At 34.9% G+C, this 24,245-nt stretch overlaps 2 protein-coding genes across 2 annotated transcripts; one reads left to right on the plus strand and one right to left on the minus strand.

The window, feature by feature from the left end:
• Positions 1–6,945: 6,945 nt before the first annotated feature.
• On the minus strand, positions 6,946–10,765 carry LOC125838965 (D-3-phosphoglycerate dehydrogenase 1, chloroplastic-like). The gene is made up of 5 exons (XM_049517967.1): positions 10,195–10,765; positions 8,558–8,934; positions 8,264–8,371; positions 8,087–8,182; positions 6,946–7,807 (listed from the first exon to the last, which is right to left on the minus strand). Exons 1-5 carry the CDS (start codon positions 10,727–10,729, stop codon positions 7,136–7,138), a joined length of 1,788 nt encoding a protein of 595 aa, XP_049373924.1. The 5' UTR covers positions 10,730–10,765; the 3' UTR covers positions 6,946–7,135.
• Positions 10,766–21,878: 11,113 nt separating this feature from the next.
• On the plus strand, positions 21,879–23,897 carry LOC125838966 (probably inactive leucine-rich repeat receptor-like protein kinase At5g48380). The gene is made up of 2 exons (XM_049517968.1): positions 21,879–22,724; positions 23,001–23,897. The coding sequence occupies exons 1-2, from the start codon at positions 21,879–21,881 to the stop codon at positions 23,895–23,897; spliced, it is 1,743 nt and encodes a 580-aa protein (XP_049373925.1).
• Positions 23,898–24,245: the final 348 nt, after the last annotated feature.

Genomic DNA, 24,245 nt, shown 5'->3' on the forward strand with positions numbered 1-24,245 from the left:
ATCGTGCAGTAGAACTGTGTCATAAGAAATTTATTCTAACTCGTCCGTTCTCATATTCATTCGACTACCCCTCATACTAGAGTGGTTGAAAAGCAAAGTTAGTTCTTTATCGATGAAATTGCTCGTAGCAAAAGTATTGAGAAAGTCATGAGACTGCAGAGGGGATTAAGAGGAGCCCGTGAGTGAGTTTAAGTGATGAGTTTTGAAAGAATGTGCCCCTATTCATGAGAATCGTGTGTTTGAGCTAAAAGCGAGTTGTACTCTTTTCCCTAAGTCTTGTTTCAGCTGAGATCCTTATGAAGAAGTATGTTTAGTGCTTGGGTAATATTTTTACTCAAAAAGGTAGCATGAGTTACGAGATCAAGAGCAGTAGTAGTGAAAGTTCCCAAAGTTAGAGGAAATTATACAGAGGTTTAGTAATCTAAGAAAGGGAAATGATGTTTTGGCAAGCTATGTTACTATAGTCATGCACCTGGTAAGTTATTAATGAAAAGTTTTCCCTTATGGGTAGACTAAGAAATGATGAGTTGTGAAGATTCCATGATAGGAGGTAAAGTAAGAGTTGCAAGTTAGGATGAGTTAGAGTATGTTTTAGCTAGAGAGGAGTTTATGATGAGGTGTCATTGTGTTGGTAATGACCAAGTGTATGTGTGGAATCAGAGAGCAGAATATTCATGAGGTGATAGACCCAAGCTAGGATTATGATTTTTGAAAGGAGAACCCCATGGTATTCAGAGTATGATAGAATCATTTGAGAGGTACTGCGCAGTAAGTGAGTAAATAGTACTTAAGTTGTGAAATGGAAGGTGAAGGTAATCCGCAGGAAGGTAGATAGAGAGCTAAAGATTTCCTACTTTTCATGAGATCTTAGTAGGTGAGTGTTTCTCGACCTTTCTAGTAGGTGCAAGTAGTATAAGGTGTGAGCAATCATATTGATATCTGTGTTTAGTATTAGACACTAAGCTTGAATTTGAGATGAGCGTCATGATCAAAAGATGGCAACATGAGGGTGATGGTGTTAGTTTTGAGATCTGATCTAGTAGGTTTTACCTGAAATAGGTGAGGAGATCAAAGTGGTACCTTGCAATGAAAATGTGGTATTATGACCCATAGAGGAGAGAAATAAAGGTAGAGTCAATCGAGGTTATGATTTTCTTATGTGCGCCTAGATTGTATAATTGAGCTGCCATTATGGGATAGGTTGGTGCGAGTGTAATTTTTCTAAAGAGTTAGATGAAGAAGCATTATGATCCAATTAGAAGAGGTTAAGAGAAACATCTTAGAAAGAGGTCTTAGTACCTGCTTATGGAGAGTTCGGTAGTCATGAGATAAACTTTACCCGAGTGTTAGAGTAAAGAGGGATGTAAACCAGTTTAAAGATTATGGAATAGGTCCATAACTTTCAAGTGTCAGCTTTAAACCTAAGGGGGAGATGAGATGAGAAATCAAGTCAAGTGTTGAGAATAAAATAGTAATGAGTTCAAAAGAGTGTGAGAGATATCTTTTCAGAAGTTCTTTTAGTAGTAGAGTGATGTTAGAAAGGGAAGGTTGATGTTCTTATCGTAATAATGATGGTTTGATAATTCCATCTAAGGTTATAAATAAGGAGGAAGAGGAGGATGAGGTTTTACTATGAGAAATAGTTAAATGAGAGCCTATAGTTGGTTCCGAATAGTAATGCGGGAAATTCTAGTTGGTATGGCAGAATTGATGAGAGAATGAGAACTTCTTAAAGAGATGGTTAGTAGGAGTCCATGTGTTGTTAAACATTAGATGTTTGTTTATATGAGCTCAATATTGATTAAATGTGGTGGTAAAGAGTAATATACTTGGGATGAGATTCCCTATAGAGAGGTATAGAATCTGAACTCTTAAGCTTGAATATAGTAAGAGCGTACCGTTATACTCAGACCTTGGTAAGAGGAGTGATATACCTTTGTGGGAGCTATGAGTTGCAGCCAATGAGGTATTGTAAAAAGGACAGAAGAGCATAGTTGAGGAGTGTTGGTAAGCTTAACAACTAGCAATCATGTCATATTACCCCAGGCATGGTATTCCTATTATTACTTCATGCCAAGACTTCCTTTGTTCCAGATAAGGTAACTTCAGAGAGAGCGTGACTATGTTCACAAAAGCATCGTTCTTGATTTAGGTGCTATAGAAAGTCCAAACTCTTGGTATAGATCAGCCCACCCTGTGTTAGTAGGCATGTTTATGAGTCAGAGGAGATAGTAAGAGTAACTCCGTTCCATACCCATTTCAGCTATCATTCGAGGACGAATGATTCCAAGAGGGAGATAATGTAACAACCCAGAAATTTTTTGAGCTAAGACTCGAACCATTCTTCGTTGTGAGTCAGAGTTTTATCGAGGAATTTAAATTTTCTTCAGCGTTAACGTCACTAGATGTAGCACCTTGAGTTCCAAAGAGAATTCACTCAAGTCATTCGTAAGTTCTTCTAAGTTTTGGGTCAACTTAAAACAACCATAACTTTCAGTACAAGATAAGTTAGGAAACCCATAAGATATCAAATGAAAGATCTCTGAGTCCTCTTTCCAACACCACCAAGTTTGTTAAATTTTGAGTTTGGATGAGGGAGATATGTCTGTATGAGTTCAGCCTGTCTATTAAAGAAAAGTTACCTGAATTAATGAGGGGTATTTTAGTCTTTTTCTTATCCCCACTAGCCTAAATCATTTTTAGTAATATTTTAGAGATCTAAATTGATTGTTTGGCTATCCCTAAATGCGCTTAGGGTTTTAGAAAAAAGTTCAAGAGGAGAAAAAGGGAGAAAGTTTCAAGTGTTCAAGATATTTGCGATCTTCAAGAGATTTCACCAAGGATTTGATCCTTAAGAGGTATGTAAGTTTTATAGTGTTGGATCCACCCACACGTCAATCGTGATTTATATTATCGAATTCATCCATAAAGATTGAGAAGTTAAGTTATTGATGAGTGTTCTTGAAGTGTTGCTCTCCATTCTTGAATTTTGATGTTTGGTTGAGTTCTTGAGGCAAGGATTTTGTTAAGGAGTTGAGTAAATTGATAGTTCTTGGGTGGGTTTCGCTGAAATTGTTCTAGGTTATAAGAATTCAGAAATTTTTACCTTAGAATTTTAGTGGATATGAGTTGAATCGAGTTTGGGAGAGGAAGAAAAGATCGGGAAGAAATAGGTGCCAGGTCCGCATCGCGGACATGCTCCCTAAAGAATTTCCTCTCTCTTTGCATCGCAGAGAGAACGTGCACTCTACTGTTTCAAAAATTATTTCGCAACCAAATATTTTAATTCATCTCCGCGTTACGCCCTTGCTCCCCAAAAACTGTTTTCGATCATTTCTTATTATTAACTATCTAAAAACTCATTTAATCATCACTAGACCCTTTATATCATAAATCATAACTCTTGAATTCATAATTCAAATTCAAGATAGAGATAAGAGTAAAGTTTGAGAGTAGTAGCATCTTCGAGCTCTAAGTCTTTGATCATTGAGATCCTAATCCTTTTGATATTATATTCCTAATTATGGGACTACTACAGGTAACCATGAAGGTCCTTGAGTTGAGTCGGTCATGCCCACAATTCTATATGACCCTATGAGACGAGCATTCATGAGATGAGTAGTATCATCAAGTCCTTGAGTTCTTGAATCTTGAGTTCTGGGTACTAAGTTCCATATTGCTATTAATATCCCTGAGTTGAGTCATTCATGTCCATAATTCCACACGAACCCTATGAGTTGAGTTATGAGTTTTGAGGAGTTTTTCAAAACCAACACTTAAGTTCTTAAACTGAGTTTCGAGAAAGTAAAGATGAGTTTTGAGAAAAGAGTTTTCTAAAACATGATTAATATGACAATCGAGTATGCCATCATTGTATGAGCAGTATGGTATCTAGATATACCATCAATGTTTATGCAGTATGACTTCTTGAGTCATCAATGATCATATTTTAATATGATTTTGATATATTTCTTAGGAAGAGATTTTAAGTATGAGTTGAGTAAGAGTATAGGGGGACTATGTATTCCCAGAGGTATCAATTTTTACATTGATAAAAGAGAAACTGAGATTTCTAAATGAGTTATGAGTTTAAAGATTTTTTTCAAAAGCGGTTACCTCTTTTAAGAGGGTAGTTTGAGCAATTATCTTAAACCAGAGGAAGAGTTATGTTTTTAAACATATGAGAATGAGCTATATTATTGGAGTAGTATTGAGCACCGATATGGGGGAGAGTTCAAACAACTAACAGCCCACATAAACCATGTATGCCAACGTGGGTAGAAAGGGTCATACTTTTTAAATGATTCATTATTGCTTTTTAAGCATAGCTTAGTGGATCCACTTAGTGAGGAGTTCTATACCTCGGCAAGGTATATGATAGTTTTGGCAGTGTGAGCGAGACGTTGTAGCATTACATAGACCATAGTGATGGTTGTAGGTTAGAGAATCTCCCAAATTGAGTTATTATTGTATTTTTACATAGAATTGAGTTATTATTGTATTTTACATACAATTGAGTTAATATCTATTTTTTTTAAAGCTTTCCATATATTGCATCCTTTATTGTTGCTTTATCCTTGAGTATCTTGAGTTGAGTATCATTATTATTGAGTTGAGTTGAACTATGTTTCACTGAGTTGAGTATCTTATCCTTGAGTACATCTGAGTTGAGTAAGTTTGAGTATCTTTGAGTATCCTTGAGTATTTCTTGAGTTGAGTGAGTTTGAGACAAGGTAAGAATGTTTCCTTCGATTTCAGTTCAAGCGTATGTTATGCTTAGATTTTCCCTTGCATGCTCGTACATTCGATGCACTGATTTCATTTAACCTGCATCGTTTTATGATGAAAATACAGAAACCAGTGTCATCAACAGGCGCTTCGTTGATACCACCTGCAGTTCGAGTTAGCTTTAGTGAGCCTCCTTGCTTCCAGAGGATTCCATTTACTTTCAGTTTTGTTAGGGTGTTGTGATTCTTGTCTTGACTTCCATCTTTGTCATTTAGAGGCTTCATAGATATATAGTGTATTTTGTTAAATGATTTAAAGACTTGAGTTGCCTATTTCCGGCTAGTCGAATATTCTATTATATTCAGAGTTAATCATTTGAGTTAAAACTTTGTATTTGAGTTCAATGAATTTAATTTAGTTTTAAGCTGATGTATGTTTGAGTTAGTCTTCCGCTTGTAGCCAGTCAGGATGAGAGTTCTGCTTGGGGACCAACAATGGTTCTCGAGTGTCGGCCACGTCCAGGGTATAGGCTCGGGTCGTGACACCTAGGTGGCAGGTAGATTGTAGTTCAATCGTCATTGGTGCGTGAGTCAAGCCAATAAATAAATAAATATTTATTTTAACATTTATTTAATTAGAAATATTATTTTCTTTTCCTTTTATTTTTTTAATTGAACTTTCTCAATTCATTCTTTTCCATTATCTTCTTCACCCAAATTCAAAAACTCAATTACCTTTTCTTTATCTTCTTCAACTTAGAAGATCCATTTACTTCATCCATTTTTATCACTTTTTTTCTTGTCTCTTGCTTTTCTTTGTTTCTTTTTCTTCTTTTATCCTCTTTTTTTTAAAAAAAAAAATCAAATATGAACTTCATTATTCAATTGATTAGAGAGTACTATGAAACTCCATTACCTTGCTTTAGTAACTTGCAAGTTGAATTGATTTGGTTGTATTTATTTACTTATAATTTTTCACTGATGTGTAATGTTAAAAAAAAAATCCATTGTAATGGAGTTTCGCTGCATCACTATTGTAATATTGCTGAAAAGAAGATGGTAGATCGGAGTGATTATTGATGTTTAATTTAATAGTGATTTTTATCAATTTTAATCTAGTTTTAGTGATGATTTAGTGGTGGAAATAATGCTTCAGCAGGGAAGCATCATGGAGGCTACGTTGAAGGCGGCAATGGTTGCTACTTTAGAGGATTTACCGCAAAGAACAAAGGGTTTGAGACTTGAGTAACAAAGGTTGAAGAAGAAAGAGGAAAAAATGAAAATAAAGTTAATAAAATTTGAAAAAAATGAAACTAAAAATTAAAAAATTAAAAAAAATTAATGCGTGGCAAACAACAATTGGTGTGTGATTATACTTCTTTTCTTGCAAGGTTGTGTGAAAAGTGGAATATTTATAACACTCTTAAATTGTTCAATGGGGGTAATAGGGCACCCACAAAGTTAAGATGCCTTTTTGAAAATTCGAGATAACTTCAGTGGTGATTTTATGTCTTTTCTATAACTCTTATAACTTTCTTCTCTACTTTCAATTGTATCTTTCACAAGATAATGATCATCTATTAATAATTTACAAATCTTCTTCTTAAATATAAGAATTGATGACTTTATTTATTTGGTGCATGAATAGCCAAAAAAATATTAATACTTAAATTGACAAGGAAAAATACGACAAACACAGAGAATTTATAACAAATAATAATATTCCTTCTCATTCACAATTGTAATAGACAATTGATGTAGCCTTTGATTAACCATAATAACCTTCATTACGAGAATATATTGATGGTTTAAAATGATTATATTTGACAAATGATAACTGACCATTAAATATCCTTAATAGTTTTCAATAGAATTGAATGACTTTTTGCCGATATCTTCATATTTTTGAACGTTAGGTCCCATACAACCAAATGTCCATTTCTTGATCTCTATACACTTATGTCCTTTTATTTACTTAGAAAAGCTGGAAAACTCATTCTTTCTCTGATATGTATTATGCTCGATTTCTTCTATACCAAATGAAAATCCTTAGGAGATTGTCTTTGACATGCCTCAAGCTTTCGTGAATTTCCTATAGTGTTCGTGTTCAAGTATTTTCCATAAGATTTCAAACTCTGTGGTCACATCAAATTCCCTAGAACAAATGTGGTGCCGTTGGGCATCTAGTAACTGATAAAACAAATCACCAAAGACAAGTTTGACAGGGGAAAAATCCAATGCTCAACCCCCGTGAAGCACAAAAAAACTGTCAAATTGACAACTCAATGTAGTACACTTGTAATTTCATATCCAAATTATTTTTCTATCCTACATTATCCTACTTGTAGACAAAACAACAATACCAAAATTGGCTTCATAGAGAATTTAGACAGAAAATCTGACAGTGCCTATATCTTTAGGTAAACAAACTCCTCAACAGCAGGAATTTCCCCAATTCTCTTCAATATCTCTTTGCTTGGTTGGTCATCCACCCCAATAGCCATAACAGCATGCTTCCTTGGAGCAACCCTTCCAACACTCATGAAGCTTACGTTCACATTCCCCTCAGACAAGATGCTACCCACCTTTCCAATCATTCCAGGCTGATCAACCTGTCTGCACAGAATGATGCTGCCCTCCAAGCTCACATCCACTTCAAAAGATCCAACTTTTGTCAAATGGGGGATTCCATCTTTAACCCTGCCCTCCACTCTAATCTCTCCAGAGTCGGAAAGAGCACTGGCAAACTTGGACTCCACACTGGAAATTTGAACCTGAATGAATTCGAGTGGACTTTCTGGAGAACCATTTAGAAGAGATCTTAGCTCAGCTATTCTCAGTCCCCTCTGTTTAGCTGTGAAATCTGCATTTACCAAGTTCACAAAAGAACTGGAAATAGGCTCAATCAATCCCTTAGTTATCATCGCCCGAAGCAATCTTGTGTCAAGATCATCAGGTCCTCTAGCTGAACCATAAGTTACTTTCACTGATTTCACACCACTTCCACCTGCCACTAGTTGGACAGCAAGTCTACCAAGTTTTTCAGCCAGTGCAACAAAAGGCTTCAGCTCGGAAAGCACCTGCATTATGGAGAGGTAGAAATGATATTTCCTTCAAGCACAACTCCAAACTAATCTTCCAATCCCCCTTACTCAAAAAACAAATGAAAAGAACAATGCATTTATCTACACTTTGGGAGAAGACGCTCTTCTACAACTACAGATAACTGGTTAATTTAAAACAGGCAACAATTAACTAGTTGGGCAGGCTAATGTAGTTGAAGGCACTGTATTGAGCCTTCCTTATTTAAACAAATATAAAAAAAGGGATTACAACCAGCAAATATTCAGCGGATTTACCTCAGCAGGCACCATTGGAGCATTGACAGCAGTAGCTGCAAGCTCTCCCTTCAAAGCACCAAAAACAGCTTCTGCTATCTCAATGGCCACCCCTTCCTAAACAAGAAGTTCAGACTGTAGTAAGACATATCAACTGGTACAAAAAGTGTGAAACAAAAGCGGACATCAAGCACAGACCTGAGCTTCCATAGTACTAGCACCAAGATGAGGAGTTGCAGTTACATTCTCATGTTGAACCAACTTACTATCCTTTGGTGGCTCCATAGTGAAAACATCAAGTGCCGCCTGCAGATCTATTTTTACATCAATACAGATAAGCTATGGAAGAAAGCCTATTTTATATTCTAATCCAGGATGGAAAAGAAAGTAAATATTGATTTTAGTCTCCCAACTATCAGACAGACATGAATATCAGCAAAATACACAGAAAGAAGTAGTTCGAAAAACAAGTGCATCATGTATATCCAGGACCTGTGCCACAATTCCTGCATCAAGTGCCCTGACCAAAGCATCTTCATCAATCACTCCCCCACGAGCAACATTTACAATTCGTACTCCCTTTTTCATCTTTGCAAAAGTTTCATCATTTAGGACCTTGTTAGTTGCAGGAGTAAGGGGCATGTGAAGTGAGATAAAATCTGCAGAAGCAATGGCTTTATCAAAGCTAACGAGCTCCACCCCAATGGCACGTGCACGATCAGCAGGGGCATATGGATCATGAGCAATAACATGCATGCCAAGTCCCTTAGCTCGCCTGGCAACTTCTGATCCAACCTTTCCAAAACCCATCACAGCAAGTGTTTTGCCAACTAATGAGACACCAACATATTTATTTCTCAGCCATTTCCCTGGAAACCAAATCATGGTAAAGTTTCAAAGGTTGTGAACTTCAGATGCAAAAGCAACTAGGATAATTGAGGAACTATTAGCAACCATAAAAATGTTATAATTGCAATCACTTTATCAACCTACATCAATAAACATATGAACAGGATAGCAAGATAAAGACAGAACTGGTGGCCCAGCAAGTCTAAGTTGAGGGTTTGTTCTCCTTTGTAATCCAAACATGATGTACATCAAGAAAGGAAAAAGGATAGTGGAACAAAAAATCAGCCATAGATGTTATACAACAACAATGAGACCAAAAAGAGGTTGCTGCTGATATCTTAGACCTTCCTGTTTCTTTAAGATACATTATCAGTAGCAATGTGACGATGTCCACATAAATCTTCATCATTTAGCACACTTACTAAGCATTTCAGTCTCCCAACAAAAAAGTGAATGAGATTAAGAAGGCAGTACTAATACAAAGTAACTGCAACAGGTAAATACAGTGTTGTCAAAGATGAAAAGCCTAGAACAGTGTAAATTAAAACACAAGTAAAGAGAGATGAAATGAACTTTTTCAAAAAAATTAAAATATACAACAATTCACAAGAACAGCTATAAGAAAAAAAAAAAAAAGTATTATATATGGAAAGAACCAAAATAACTACAAATATTTGAAAACAAAATCATGTAACAAGTGCAAAATTATTCTGAATTTTTTTACTCACATCAAAGATGTAACTGAAAATCTAATAAAGGTTTAATGACTAGTTTTCTCATCTGAAATCTCCTATTCCCTCTTTCTAACAATAACAAAAGTTATTCAAATTATTTCCTTCGTTTGATATATCACTTTGCCGGCAATAATTACACTATTTTTGCCAGCTATTTACTGTTGCCTTCTTTAAGATAAGAGTTCATGCACGGTGAAATGCTCTAGCATTTTAGTGCCTACAAATGAAGCGCTACCTAAGAGAGGTTGAGTTGCAAGCCTATACTAGTTTAAGTGCACCTAACCAAGCCATTAACACTAGTACTGTCACAAACAGATCAGCGGATATTCTCATTAAAATAGGAACAAAATCGTTTGGATAAATTTAACATAGATCCGATCTACTCTACAGGACCATAGCTGCATAGCAATGATTTTTGAATCAGAATCTCGTATAGACAATTTCATATTCAAAATACATGAATCTCGCACTCATGAAACAAATTATATTGAGGAAAAATCAGCATACACCGTCATTTATATAGACATAAAACCAGATTAGGCTAACCAGCTTTAACGGAAGCATCGGCCTGAGCAACATTTCGAGCCATAGCTGTGAGTAACGCAATTCCATGCTCAGCAGCAGCAACAGTGTTAGCAGTCGGGGCATTTACAACAAGGCATCCATGCTCAGTCGCGGCTGCAAGATCGACATTATCAATACCAACACCAGCTCGTCCAACAACTTTGAGCCGTCCACCGGATGACTCAAATACCTCTCTGCTCACCTTCGTTCCACTCCTTACAATCAACGCATCACACAATGAGATCTTATTACAGAGCTCCTCAGGAGTCAGGTTATAAGAACAATCAACATCGGCAAATTCCTTAAGGAGATTGACCCCTGCCTCACCGAGTTTTTCAGCTACGAGAACCGTCGGTTTATCTCCCACAGAGTAGATAACGAAACGCGGATACTGACGGTGACCGGAGATAGGAGAAACGGCTAAGGCGGAGGTAGAAGAGAGGTGTGTTTTCCATGAGAGAGAGGTATGTGAGGGTTTGATGGAGAGATTGATAGCGGAAGAAGCAGATGCCGCCATTGTTAACAGATCAATAGAAGAGTGCTGAATCGAAGAGGAGAAAGAGAGGCGAAGCAATAAGGAAAAAATGAATTTTATATGTATTTATATATATATATATATGCTCGTCGGTCGAGGAGCGATTATAGAGAAGTTAAAGGTGGTGGTAGGTGCTTTTATTAATTTGGGCACACATGACAAACAATTTCCCTATTTCTTTTCAACCAAAAGTTTTACCAATTTCCAAAACATGAATTTATTTTTCTATATTATGTTTGTCTTAAATAGATTCAAAAAAAGTTGTACAAGTTTCTTGAAAAATGTTTAATTACTTTAAGGAAAAATCCTTTTGGTGAGAATGGTATTTTATTTATGTTATTTTACCTTTTTAAATATTTTTACCTTTTTAATTTTAATATCTTTTAATTAAAAAGTGAAAAAAATATGAATTTATTTTAAAATAAAAAATATATTATAAACTTTTAAATTTCTGGCCATTGCATTACCCTTACTTTAATTTGAAATTATATAAAGTATTTGGGTGTGAAATGTGAATAATACTAAACAAAAGATTTTGTAATGAATTATGACTTTTTTTTACGACAAAGGTTATAAAATGTCGGAATGTTTCAAAAATATCATCCCTCCACCTATTGAACTGAAAGGCCCTTAATGTTTTTGGTTTAGATTCAAAATTGTTCTTTAACAAAAATATGACATGAAATTTAATTAAACAAGTGATTATTTTTTAAAGAGTAATAATGACCCTAAATACTTTGTCCAACAAATATATCTATACTTACTATATTAAAAGCATGAAGGTCCTTAAGAATATTGAGTAAACTTTTTGTCTTTCATTAAAAGATTTTTTAACATACAAAATTATCATTTACTATTTTTAAAAAATTATTAGTATTTAATTATTTTTATAATCTTGAAAATATAAAGAATCCTAAAATTTATGTAAGATAAAAATATATGGAGAATTACTGTTGATAATTTTTTGGGCATAATACATAAATATGTTCTTTAACTTGATCTCATTTCATATTTATGTCTTCCAACATAGAGTGTGTACAAGTAAGCGTTTAAATTTGTATAAGGTTGAACAAATAGACACAGGAGTCCTACGTGACATAACGCACATAGGGCATCACATAAGACACAAATGGTCATGTAGGATGTCATGTAGGGCATGCATGTATATTTGTTCAATTTTATACAAATCTAAGTGTCTACTCGTCCACATAAAAAATTGAAGGACATAAATGTGAATTGAATCCAAGTTAAAGGGAATAAATGTGAGTTGAATCCAAGTTAAAGAACATATTTATGTATAATGCCTTTTTATAAGTACGTGAAAAAGAGCATAAAATATATGATATAAGCAAAAGAGGTTGGAGCGATACATAATTGTTGATTGATCTCTATAACTAAATTCATGTTGTGGATTAATTGTTGATTGATCTATATAATTAACTTCATGTAGTTGATTAATTATTAATTAATCTCTATAACTAAATTCATGAGACTTCACGTAGCCACAAAAACTACAAACAAAAAATATACTTCAAATTCGAACTAAATTAGCTAATAAAAACATTCTCTAACAGCTGAAAGTCTAATTTATTTAATACTCCATCTATTAGTTAATATGTGTTTGTCTTAAAAAAATTTAATCCGCTTTAAAAGGAATATCTTTTTATATTTAAAAAATTCTTTAATTCTAATTTTCCACCTGACATATTTAAAAGCACAAAATTAAAATATTTTGATATATTTTACATATCTTTAATTCAAACTAAAAGTGTTCACCAAATATTTTATGTATGATCATTGGACTTGCCTCAGGAATTTTAGAAAATGTAGGATCACAATCATTTCTTACACAAAATGTTGGTGAAATTATAAGATTACAAATTACAATTGAAAAATAAAATGAAGACACAAAATCTCTTCTGGTTGAGACACGAATATTTCGCTCTCTTTAAGGAGATTCAAGCCCAATAATACAAATATTTTTTACCGGTCCAGTAATAGTCTTCTTTACTTGTCTCCTATAGGAAACAATCAATTCACAATGTATAACTCAAGAAACTCTAGATAAGAGTTGAGTCCAAAGCTTCATAAAAACATCTTCATTCAACTAATAATAACTCTCTTTTATGACTAACTTGTATGCACTCTATATTTTCTTTTATTCAAAATCAAAGGAAGATTATCACTATTTATAGGTTCTGAGAAGCTCTTTCTAACGATGAATAAATTGATAAATAAAAAAGTAAATAGAGAAAGATAAAATCCTAGAGGTTATCTAAGTTACAATTGAAATAAAGTGAAAATAACAAATGCCATCAATAGTTAATGAAGATATTGCCCAACACTATTGACCCCAAGTCCCAACGTTCATTGGAACGTTTATTCCAAATGAATAATGACAATTAAGTCACTAAACTTTAATGCCAACAAATGAGAAAGACCAAACTGCGTGAAACAATCTTAATATTACTAATATTAATATTAAAATGCTAAAGAACAACACAAAAATAATTAGAGTTTCACATGTATAGATATTTATAATTTTTTAAAATATTTTTTTTTGTCTCAATTCAAAAGTTAAATTAAGTTTATTTATTTGCGTTTGTAAAAAACATCAACTAACATACCGTAGAAAATAACATATTTGAGATAATATTTATTTACATAATTTAAATAGATATAACATGTATTTAACATTCATTGCAATTTTTAATGAAGTTGTTCTGGTGAGTAATAGTTTTATTGATGGAAGCGAGACACATGCACAGAGCAAATACGTCATTAATCTAGATAACAAAATGCATGTAAATTGTGTATACTTTATATTAAATATAATATTTTATACATATATTGTACATATCTATACACAATATAAATTAATTATATTTTAATCATATTAATAAATCATATTATATACTCGTGCTTGGTTCCAGCTTTTCAAGAATAAAAGTTAAAAGGCAGATTCTCTAGGGATTTGGTAGTGTAGTATATGTTGTTCGTCTTATATTCCTAAGATACTTAGAACAAAACTTTGAAGAACTTGGTAAGACACAATAAAGTTTAAGAACATTTTCACAACTAGAAAATTAAAACTAGTAGAGAAACTAGAATCAGAAACAGATTAGAAAAATTATACGAAATATTTTTCCTTAAAGAAGAATTGTTGTCAATCTGTGTTTAAAGAATCTTACTAATTCCAACAAACTTTGCAGAAACACGAAGTTACCAAAGTTTAATGAACCAATGAAGAACAGAAGAACATAAATTAATTCACAAATTTAAAATCTGTAACACATACCAGAATCTGGAAAAACAGAAAGAAGATCAAGCCCACTGAATGCACAGTGTCCCCTTAAGGAAATTATTCCCCTCTAGTATCCGAGGTTTGATTTGGAATATGTCCTCCCAGGATAGAATGATCTCAATCACCAATGTATTGATACCCAAAACGCTGGTGTCAGCGAGCCACTCAACGGCAGTAAAGTACACTTAGAATAGTAGATTTAATAGTAGAAGAAGTCCAGAAAAATTCTATTTTTAAAATGAGAAGAAATCCCTCAATTTATAGAAAACAAAGGATAGTGTGAAAAGGTTATTATTGTGCCTTACCGGAAAGGTCACAAACCTTTGGAAAAGTCACAATCTTTCGGAAAGGTCACCACCTTTCATAAAAGTCACAACTTTTCATAAAAGTCACAACTTTTTCATAAAAGTCACAACTCTTCATAAAAGTCGCAACTTTTCATCAAAGTCACAACTCTTCATAAAAGTCGCAACTCTTCATTTTTCATTCACACCTTTTAAAACCCAACAGTATATATTATATAGTTAAAGACATTTTTGCTTCTTGATATTTGGTAGTATTAGGAAAAAGGTTAATAGTACTACTCATCTTCTATTTATGAGTTAGTTGATTTGATACGAAGATTAAACAATGAATGATTATGTCACGCCCCAAACTCAAGGGGCGCTCCTAAAGCCAAAATTCAGGCCCGAGCCGACCCTGCTGAACCATTTGCTATTAGCGCATGGCAGTCACATGCAATTAAGAAAACATACAAGTATATCTCGGCTTAAAACTAAGCCCTCGACCGGCAAGGCCCCTGTCAACAGATCTACAAAAGAATCAGCTACTCCCAAGAGTTCATATAAAGGAATATCCAACTAGCACAGAAGTCCTGGTTGGGCCGTCGAGGCCACCATGATATCTATACCAAAACTAAAAACATGTAAATATCAGTACAATAAATCAAACAGCTCACAAGCTTCAGCAAACCAACAACATAGGCCAGCATGGCCATAACGTAGCTATAAACCCCACACACTAGTCTGCAAGCCTCTAAGAGTAGTAAAGATTGGTGGGACAGGGCCCCAGCCTACCCATGAGAATATATACAACAAAAGGTAACAAACCTCCCAACTCTGGCAGCTTCGGAGGAAAGGGGCTGACCAATCGGATAAAAGTCAATCCTGCTGATATGGAGGTCTACTCGGTCATCTGTCAGGACTTGCATGCATGAATGCAGCGCCCCCAAGGCAATGGGGCGTCAGTACAAAATAATGTACAGAGTATGAAAGGCAATAGACTATGATGAGGTATCCTGATATACTGGAATAATCTGATAAATAAATTAAGGATAAGATAATTGTACTGACCTGCTTCTAAATCTAAATTTATCAAAAATAATAAAAACAACAACCTAACCAAGCCCCCATAAGCTCGGTAGGTACAAACAGCACACAAGACCACCTACTCAGGCCCCCATAAGCCCGGAAGGTGCCAATCAGCCTGTATACCCCTATCGGTAGTCCCCTAGCCCCGCAGGCAGTCACATAGCCCTCTTAGGCAACAACATAGCCCTCTTAGGCAACAACATAGCTTATAGACAACTCATAGCCCTCTTAGGCAACAACATGGCCTTGTAGGAAGCACATAACCTTCTTAGGCGTCAATATATATCCCTGTAGGCAACTCATAGCCCTTCTAGGCATCAATATAGCCCCGTAGGCAACTCATAGCCCTTTTAGGCATTCATATAGCCCTGTAGGCAGAACATAACCCTGCTAGGTATAAATCACATTACTGCAGCTAACAACAATAGCCCAAAGGCAACAATAACAATCCAACAGCTAAAAGTGACCAATTTAGTTATAGGCAACCTATACAAATAGCCTCTAAGTCGTGTCCCACATACGAATGTTACTACTGAATAAGAATCCCGATAAGAGAGGATTATACGCACTCGAGCAGCCAACAATCAACAATAATGGCTATAAGTATAACAACGATAACAACTCAATTACATTGCTCCTAAGCTTTAAGGAAACATGCCATAGGAAGAGAATAGCCTTAACATACCTTTTTCGCTAAATTCACGTGGCCTAAAGACTTTAACTCATAACTCCTTCGATACTAAAACAAGGTAGGACCATAATCAACACATAAAATAAAAGATACCATGACAATACAATAAAAGATATGTATTTCCGTCGCAAATTGCTATTTGCTGCTTATAAAAGCTAGAGTCGATGAAAGAAGGGTTTTACCTTGATCTTAGGTTCGTAATTCACCTCAAAACCTTCAAATATATTCAAACCCCTACTGTCCCAACTCTAAAATGTGATATGCTACGCAATCGATAAAACAAATTATACCACGATGATGAGCCCAACGCGTAGAACAACTTTCGTCAAGGACTTACGTTGAGAAAATCTATATTTCACTTGATCCTAAAAATGGGTTTCTATGTTTTCTTTGTATATTTAGCTTAAAATGAAGAAAAAACTCGAAGAAGAAGATATATACACTTTCCACCGACCTAGGGCCCCACCTCACGTGCCTGCTTGCGCAGTCCCACGAAAATGTGAATATCTCTCTATTCTGAAGTCGTATGAATGAACGGTTTGATGCGTTGGAAACTAGACTCGTAGACCTTCGATTCAATAGTTTGTGGGCCCCCATAACTCTTTATAGATTGGGAGAAAACCTCCAAGACATTTGACCCAAATTTTAGAGAAATCTTTAAGAAGGAAATTACGATAACTTCCGCCAACTTTTATTTTGCCACTTACCTAACTTGAGATGCAACACTTGAACACTTAAAATAGGACATACCATATCATTCTTAATTTATTACTCACCCTCCTTGTCTTTCCACGAATATACGAGTTAATTTAGACGTTTTGAAAAGTCGGGGTGTTACAGATTATTTTTTAAATTTATAGTCTTAAATAAGTAATAAATAATAATAGTAAAATAAAAAGTCCTCTTGATGTGGATAAATTATTGTTAGGCCAAGGGTTTGATAATATTATAATGCAGCTACTTGAACTTGCAAGTGATTGCATGAAATTCATTCCAAATCAAAGGCCAACAATGCAAAGTGTATCAGACTGTTGCTGCGATTGCTCGAGTCCATGACCAAACAGGGGACCCTGAAATACAGTTGCACGTGGACTAGAAGTAGGGGCGGAGCCACCAAAGGTATGAGTAGCTTTGACTCAAATCATGTTATTGTGTTAAAGAACCATTTATATGTATAAATAATTTATCAAGACTCGTGAGCTAAATTTTTTGGCTCCACCTCTAACTAGAATCATCACCTTAGAATCCTGATTTCTATAGTTTCTTTGTTTAGAAAAAAATGTATGTCTTCCTGAATTGTTGATTTCTAGAATGCAGTAGCTATGCCTCAATCACAAGCTAGTTGGACTCGACTATATATGTATCATCATCATTGTCACAAATGCTCTGTTTTGTGTCCATAATAATTTATCTCTTCATCAACTATGAAATATAGTGTTACTTACCTGATACCTACATAACTCACATATAATATAACTACCAAAATACCCCTTAGTGTACAAACTTGGGTTTGATTCACACTCCAATGTGCGCACAAAATATAATTCTGATAATTTTGTAACAATACCAGTAGTGAACCAAAATCAAGAGAATTACTTTCGAACTTAAAAGATCGTTGCATGATACATTACGCTTTTACTAGTCACATTCATGTTGTCCAAAAAAAATTGGACCACATTAGATCGATTGTATAGTCTTATCAGCATGATGCATGTTGCTAATATGATGATGTTGGGGTGGATGCGTGGTAATACAAGGATTGATAAGATTAGAAATGAGGATATTCACAATAAGGTGAGAGTGGCCTCTGGACAAGCTGAGAGAAACGAGATTGAGATGGTTTGGACATGTGAAGGGGAGACGTGTGGATGCACGTGTGAGGAGGTGCAAAAGGTTGCTTATAGAGGGTACGAGGAGAGACAAAGGTAGATAAAAAAGAATTGGAGAGAGAAGTGATAAGACATGAGATGACTCAACTTCAGATCACCAAGGACATGATCTTAGATAGGAGAGTGTGGAAGACACGTATTAGAATAAAAGTTAAGTAGGTATTGTGATGTTTTCCTTGATTAGGGTGGTTGGTGTTTGCCATCTTACTAGTTGTATTACTGTATTTCTTGTTTTTTATATCAACTATTATTGTTTTCAATACTCTATCCTAGTATGGGATAGGGTTTGAGTTATAAATCGGTCAAAATTAATGACCCATAATTTAGTGGGCGTTTTATGAAAGAAAAAGCCGGTATTCAAAATTGATTTCAATTTTAAAGGGAAACCCATTTTTTTTTAAGGAGTTGCAACTTAATTTTTTTAAAAGAAATTAAGATAACTTTTAAGTTAATTCCAAAAAACTTCAAAACAGAAAAAATCTCTCGAAATGCCAAAGAAAGGGTACGAGGTTCTTATTTTCATTTCAAGAAATTTCAAAGCACTTGAAATGTCCGCAAACATGCGATTATCCGACGATTTGTAAACTTTATTTGACTAGCTTTGGGAAAAATAATTATAGGAAATAAAGACATTTAGAAATCACTTGAAAAGAAATGAACTTAAACATTTAAAATGATTCTAGAAAGAAGGTGAACTTTGTCAAAATGACTAAGTAAAGGATAGACATTTAAATAGTAAATCAACACAAAAAAGATTTATTTTTAGGGGATTTAATTAAGTTAATCTAACCATTCAAAGTTAGAATTAATCCAAAATTAAGAGTAAGCAAATACCAATAATAAAGTAAAGAACGATCTTAAACTTGAGCCCTTTTGCTCAAATTCAAAAATTGTTTGGTTTAGCAGGCCAAACCTATCCTAAAATACTACTAAAATGGTCTGCTGCATCATGTGGGCCTGTCTTGGCCCATTTTAGTCACTGTATATCATGTATATTGCTAAATCTGCCGTATATATATCCAATGTATACAATTCAATTCTTGGCTCTCGAGACTTGTATCAGCTCCATTTCAACCTGTAATTTAGCTTCCCTTGCATACACATCAGCTTTTCTTTCACCCAAACAAGATTAAGGCCGACTCGATAAAGGAGTTTAACTCGATGAAATGCAAAGATTGGATCCAAAATGGACTCGGATGGGTTCACAACAAAGAAGGAGAACAAATTAGTATGTGAAAGATCTTTTTCAAGTGATTGAAAAAAACACATAATATAAGAGAAGGAGCAACTAAGACTAGCTACTATATTGAATCAATGCGACAGCAAATGACGAGAACACAAGCAACAAGCATTTCCACAATATGCCAACATCAAACAGAGAATATAACACGGAAATATTCAATCCATGTAGAGGCATAACAAGCCACTAATCAACACATGAAATCCTAATTATAAACTAATTAACTCAAAATATAAAATATTAATTAAACTAAACTAATTAGTAAAACATATATTTATAAAAGGTAGTATCTATAGACATAATTATATATACTAACTTGAAAAAAATACCTAAACATAACTTGAAAACATTATAAATTTTATAAAAACTAATTATTTCAAATCGTTTGAAATTAAAGAAGCTCGATGGTTAATCTATATTGTGAAGGGCCATCAACAGTAGGAATCCTAGTTGACAACGCTTAGATGGATGAATTAGTCCCACATGGCTTGTCGCATAACTATAAATATGGGTTGTTAACTCTTAAGGGTATTTGTGGTCTTTTGGGTTAATGACGAGACATTTTTTACCCCAAAATATAATGGATAAGTGGTCTATTTCGCATAACTCATAATGATTTTTTATCCTTTTCCTAATTAAAAATAAATCAATCGTGTACATTTAAATGCTAAAAAATAAATTGTCTTAATCATGAAATATTCAGATCTAAAGGTAATAAGTTAATCATTGAGACACACTTTTAGATTCAAGTGTAATTGAAACTAATAGCCAACGCAGTCTAATAGAAGATGGCGTCGAAGACTTGTTTCTTCAACTAATAGTTTTCGCGTATGGTTCGGGGAAGGACCAAGATAATAAAGAGACATAATACATAAATATGACCTTTAACTTGGCTTCAACATGTAACTATACCCTCCAACTTTGGGCGTGCACAAGTAGACACTTAGGGTGTGTTTGGTATGAAGGAAAATGTTTTCCTAACCTAGAAAATGTTTTCTTGGAAAACAAGTAGATTTTTGACTTATTTTCTCATGTTTGGTTGGTGAGTAGAAAATATTTTCCAGAAAAGATTTCTAGTGTTTGATTTATGAATGAAAAATATTTTTGACAAATATCTTTTATTTTTACTAGAGTAGAAAATAATTTTTGAAATTGAAAATATATTTTAAAAACAAACTTAATTTTGTTTTTTTTGGGGGGGAGGGGGGGAGGGGAGGGCTGGTAGGGGGCTGGCGGGGGGAGGGGGGTCTACCCAGGTAGGGGTGAGAAAATAAAAATTTGAAGTTGAAAATATTTTTTAAATACAAACTTTAAAATTTTTTAGGGGGTGGGTGAGGGGGCTGATAGGGGGGATGGATGGGGGGGTCGAGGGTGGGATGAAACAATAAAAATTTGAACTTGAAAATATTTTTAAAAACAAACTTAAAATTTTTTTGGGGGGTGAGGGGATTGGTAGGGGCGGGGGGTGGGGGTCGAGGGTAGGGGTGAAAAATGAAATTTGAAGTTGAAAATATTATTTTAAAAACAAACTTAAATTTTTTTTGGGGGGTGGATTGAGGATAGGGGTGAAAAAATGAAATTTTGAAGTTGAAAATATTTTTTAAAAACAAACTCAAATCATTTTCTTTTGGGGGGTGGGTGGGAGGGGGGGGATCGAGGATAGGGATGGAAAACTGAAATCTTTTTTTTTTTTGGAGGGGGGGGGGGGCGGGGGGAGGGTCAAGGGTAGGGGTGAAAAATTAAAATATGAGGTAGAAAATATTTTTTAAAAACAAACTTAAATTTTTTTTTTGAAGGGGGTGGGAGGCTGGTGGAGGGGGGGTGGGCGAGGGTAGGGGGGATAAAAAAATTGAAATTAGAAATATCTTTTAAAAACAACTTTTAATATTTCTCTCTTTTTTTTTGGGGGGGGGGGGGGAGGGTGGTGGTAGGGGGCTGGAGGTAGGGGTGAGGGTGGGGTAAAAAAATTGAAGTTAAAAACATTTTTTAAAAACAAGTTTTAAATTTAGTTTTTTGAGGGGAGGGGGGGGGGGGGGGTGGTTGGAGGGCTAGTTTGAGGTTAGGAACAAATTAAATTGATTTTTTCAACAAAAAAAAATTGTAATTTGAAGTTGGAAGAGAGTTTTAGAAAATGTTTCCTTAAGTTTTGAAGGGAAGTCATTTTCCTTAAATTTGAGGAAAATGAGTTGATTTGGAAAATATTTTCCAAAACATTTAACCCAACCAAACATGAGAAAATTGGAAAACATATCATACCAAACAATCCTTAAACTTGTAGAAAATTAAATAAGTAGACACACATATCCTACATGACATAATACACGTAGGACACCATGTAGGATACAAAATTGCCATGTAGGACGAATGGGTCTATTTGTTCAATTTTATATAAATTTAAATGTTTATTTATCGGCTGAAGTCAAGTTATGAGTCATATTTACGTATTATGCCTAATATATAGACAACATATCGTACGGACTTGACCTAAGATGTTGAGTAAAAAATGTGCTGGAAATTATGTGCAATCGACCCAATTTTTCAAAAATCAATCAGCAAATTACGCCACAATTGCCAAAGCAAATAACTCAATAAATTCCATGCTCTTTCAAATTAAGGCAAAGGTTTCTAATTCACACAATGTGCAACTGCAACATTCTTTACTTAGTACTACTACTTTGCAGCTTTTCTCTAAGATGCAACGCGGTGCAGAGTGACATTGATTGCTTGATATCCATAAAACAATCGTTGGAAGACCCTTTAAATTTATTGAATTCAACGTGGAAGTTCGATAATCAGACAGAAGGTTTTATATGCAAATTTGCAGGAATACAATGCTGGCATCCTGATGAGACTAAAGTTTTATCCATTACTCTTTCAAACATGGGACTAATAGGTACGTTTCCGCGAGGCATACAAAATTGCACTTCTTTAACTTCTCTTGATCTTTCAAGCAATGAGCTATATGGAACCATCCCTTTGGATATATCAATATTAATTGGATATGTTGTAGATGTTGATCTCTCGAGTAATCAATTCTCAGGCGCGATCCCAAGTAACATTGCAAATTGTTCTTTTCTTAATGTCCTCAAATTAGACAACAATAAACTAGAAGGTCTAATCCCACCTGAAATTTGCTCCTTATGTCGACTCAAGACGTTTAATGTTGCCAACAACATGTTGACAGGGCCAGTGCCAAATTTTGTCAATGCCACTTTTCCAGCTGAATGTTATGCTAATAATCCAGGACTTTGTGGTAGTCCTTTGGAATTATGTGTTACAGAACGCGCACTGAACCTTTATAATATTTTTATTAAAGGTTTTGTGACGGGTTGGTCATTTTCGACTTTACTTGGTATATATCTTTTTTTCTTTGGTTTACCTAATGTAAAGAAGATGCTACTATGGATCAAGAAGAGAACAAAGTTAGTGGTGATTGATGGAAATGAATGGCGTCAACGAGAAGAAGTAAACAACGACACAAAGGTAACTATATTTTGCTTGCTTTCAACCGTATTTTTCCTTCTTTAAGAACACCCCGTAAATAAAGTACACCATTCGTTCCAATTTATGTGACAATATCTCCATTTCACAAAGAATGGCAAACAGTAATTTTAACTCTTAGTGACAAGCTTTTATTGCCAAACAAGTGTTATGGCACATTTAAGACTACAAGTTTTCTAGAAAATGTGTCCAGTCAAACTATATCAGATATATTGGAGAAATAAAATGTGTTAAAGGTAGATATGTTCTTTTCCTCAGATTTTAGAACTGGAGAAGATTGTTACAAGAATGAGTTTTATGGAGCTATCAAAAGCGACTTTAAATTTCAGCCAAGACAATGAAATCGGGAATGGAATGCTTGGGAAAGTGTACAAAGCACTGGTCCCAAATGGATGGACTGTTGCCATAAAGAGGCTCCATGTTTCAGAGGATTTGGAGGAAGAGTTTGTTTCCGAGATCACAACTCTGGGTAGTCTGAGGCATCCGAATTTGGTGCCTCTAATCGGCTTTTGTTCTGAGAGGGATGAACGACTTCTGGTTTACAAATACATGCCTAATGGAAACTTACACGAGTGGCTGCATTCAACCGAAGACAAGGCAAGACTCTTGGACTTTGCTCTAAGGGTTAAAATTGTTATTGGTGTCGCCAAAGCCCTGGTTTGGCTTCATGATGGTGGAAATTTCCATGTTGTGCATAGTAACATTAGCACAAAATGTATCTTGGTCGATGAAAATTTCAATCCCAAGTTATCCAATTTTTGGGAGGCAACACTTGCAAAAACAAATGTCATAGATTCAAATTTGAGTCTACTGCCAATAGTCGAGTCTTTAGACTTTGCCACATACAAAAAAGATGTCTATCACTTCGGGGTTGTGCTTCTCGAGCTTTTAACGAGAAAAGAATCTTACCAGTTGAGCTGCTTGAGTCTAAATTTATCCAGCAGCTCATTTGCCAGTCCTCTTGATGTGGACACACTATTGTTAGGCCAAGGGTTTGATAATATGGTATTGCAGCTACTTGAACTTGCAAGTGATTGCATGAAATTCATTCCAGATCAAAGGCCAACGATGCAACAAGTGTATCAGACTCTTGCTGCGATTGCTCAAGTCCATGACCAAACAGGGGACCCTGAAATAAAGTTGCACTTGGACTAGAAGCAGGGGCGGAGCCACCATAGGCACGGGTAGCTTTCACTCAAACCATGTATTTTGTGTTGAATAACCATTTCGTATGTATAAATAATCTATCCAGACTCATGTGGTACAAATTCTGGCTCCGCCTCTGGCTAGAATCATCAGCTTCCAACCCTGTTTTCTATGGTTTCTTCGTTTAGCAAGAAATGTATCTCTTCCTGAATTGTCATTTTCTAGATAGCAATAACTACGGGACAATCACAAGCTAGTTGGGGTCGACTATATCTGTATCATCATTATTACTATCACAAATTCTCCGTTTTGAAAAACAATACTCCATGTGGATATGGGCATTGTACACACAAAGTT

The sequence above is a fragment of the Solanum verrucosum genome, unplaced genomic scaffold (genome assembly GCF_900185275.1).
Source record: "Solanum verrucosum unplaced genomic scaffold, falcon-dt-bn FXZP01000163.1, whole genome shotgun sequence".
Lineage (NCBI taxonomy): Eukaryota > Viridiplantae > Streptophyta > Magnoliopsida > Solanales > Solanaceae > Solanum > Solanum verrucosum.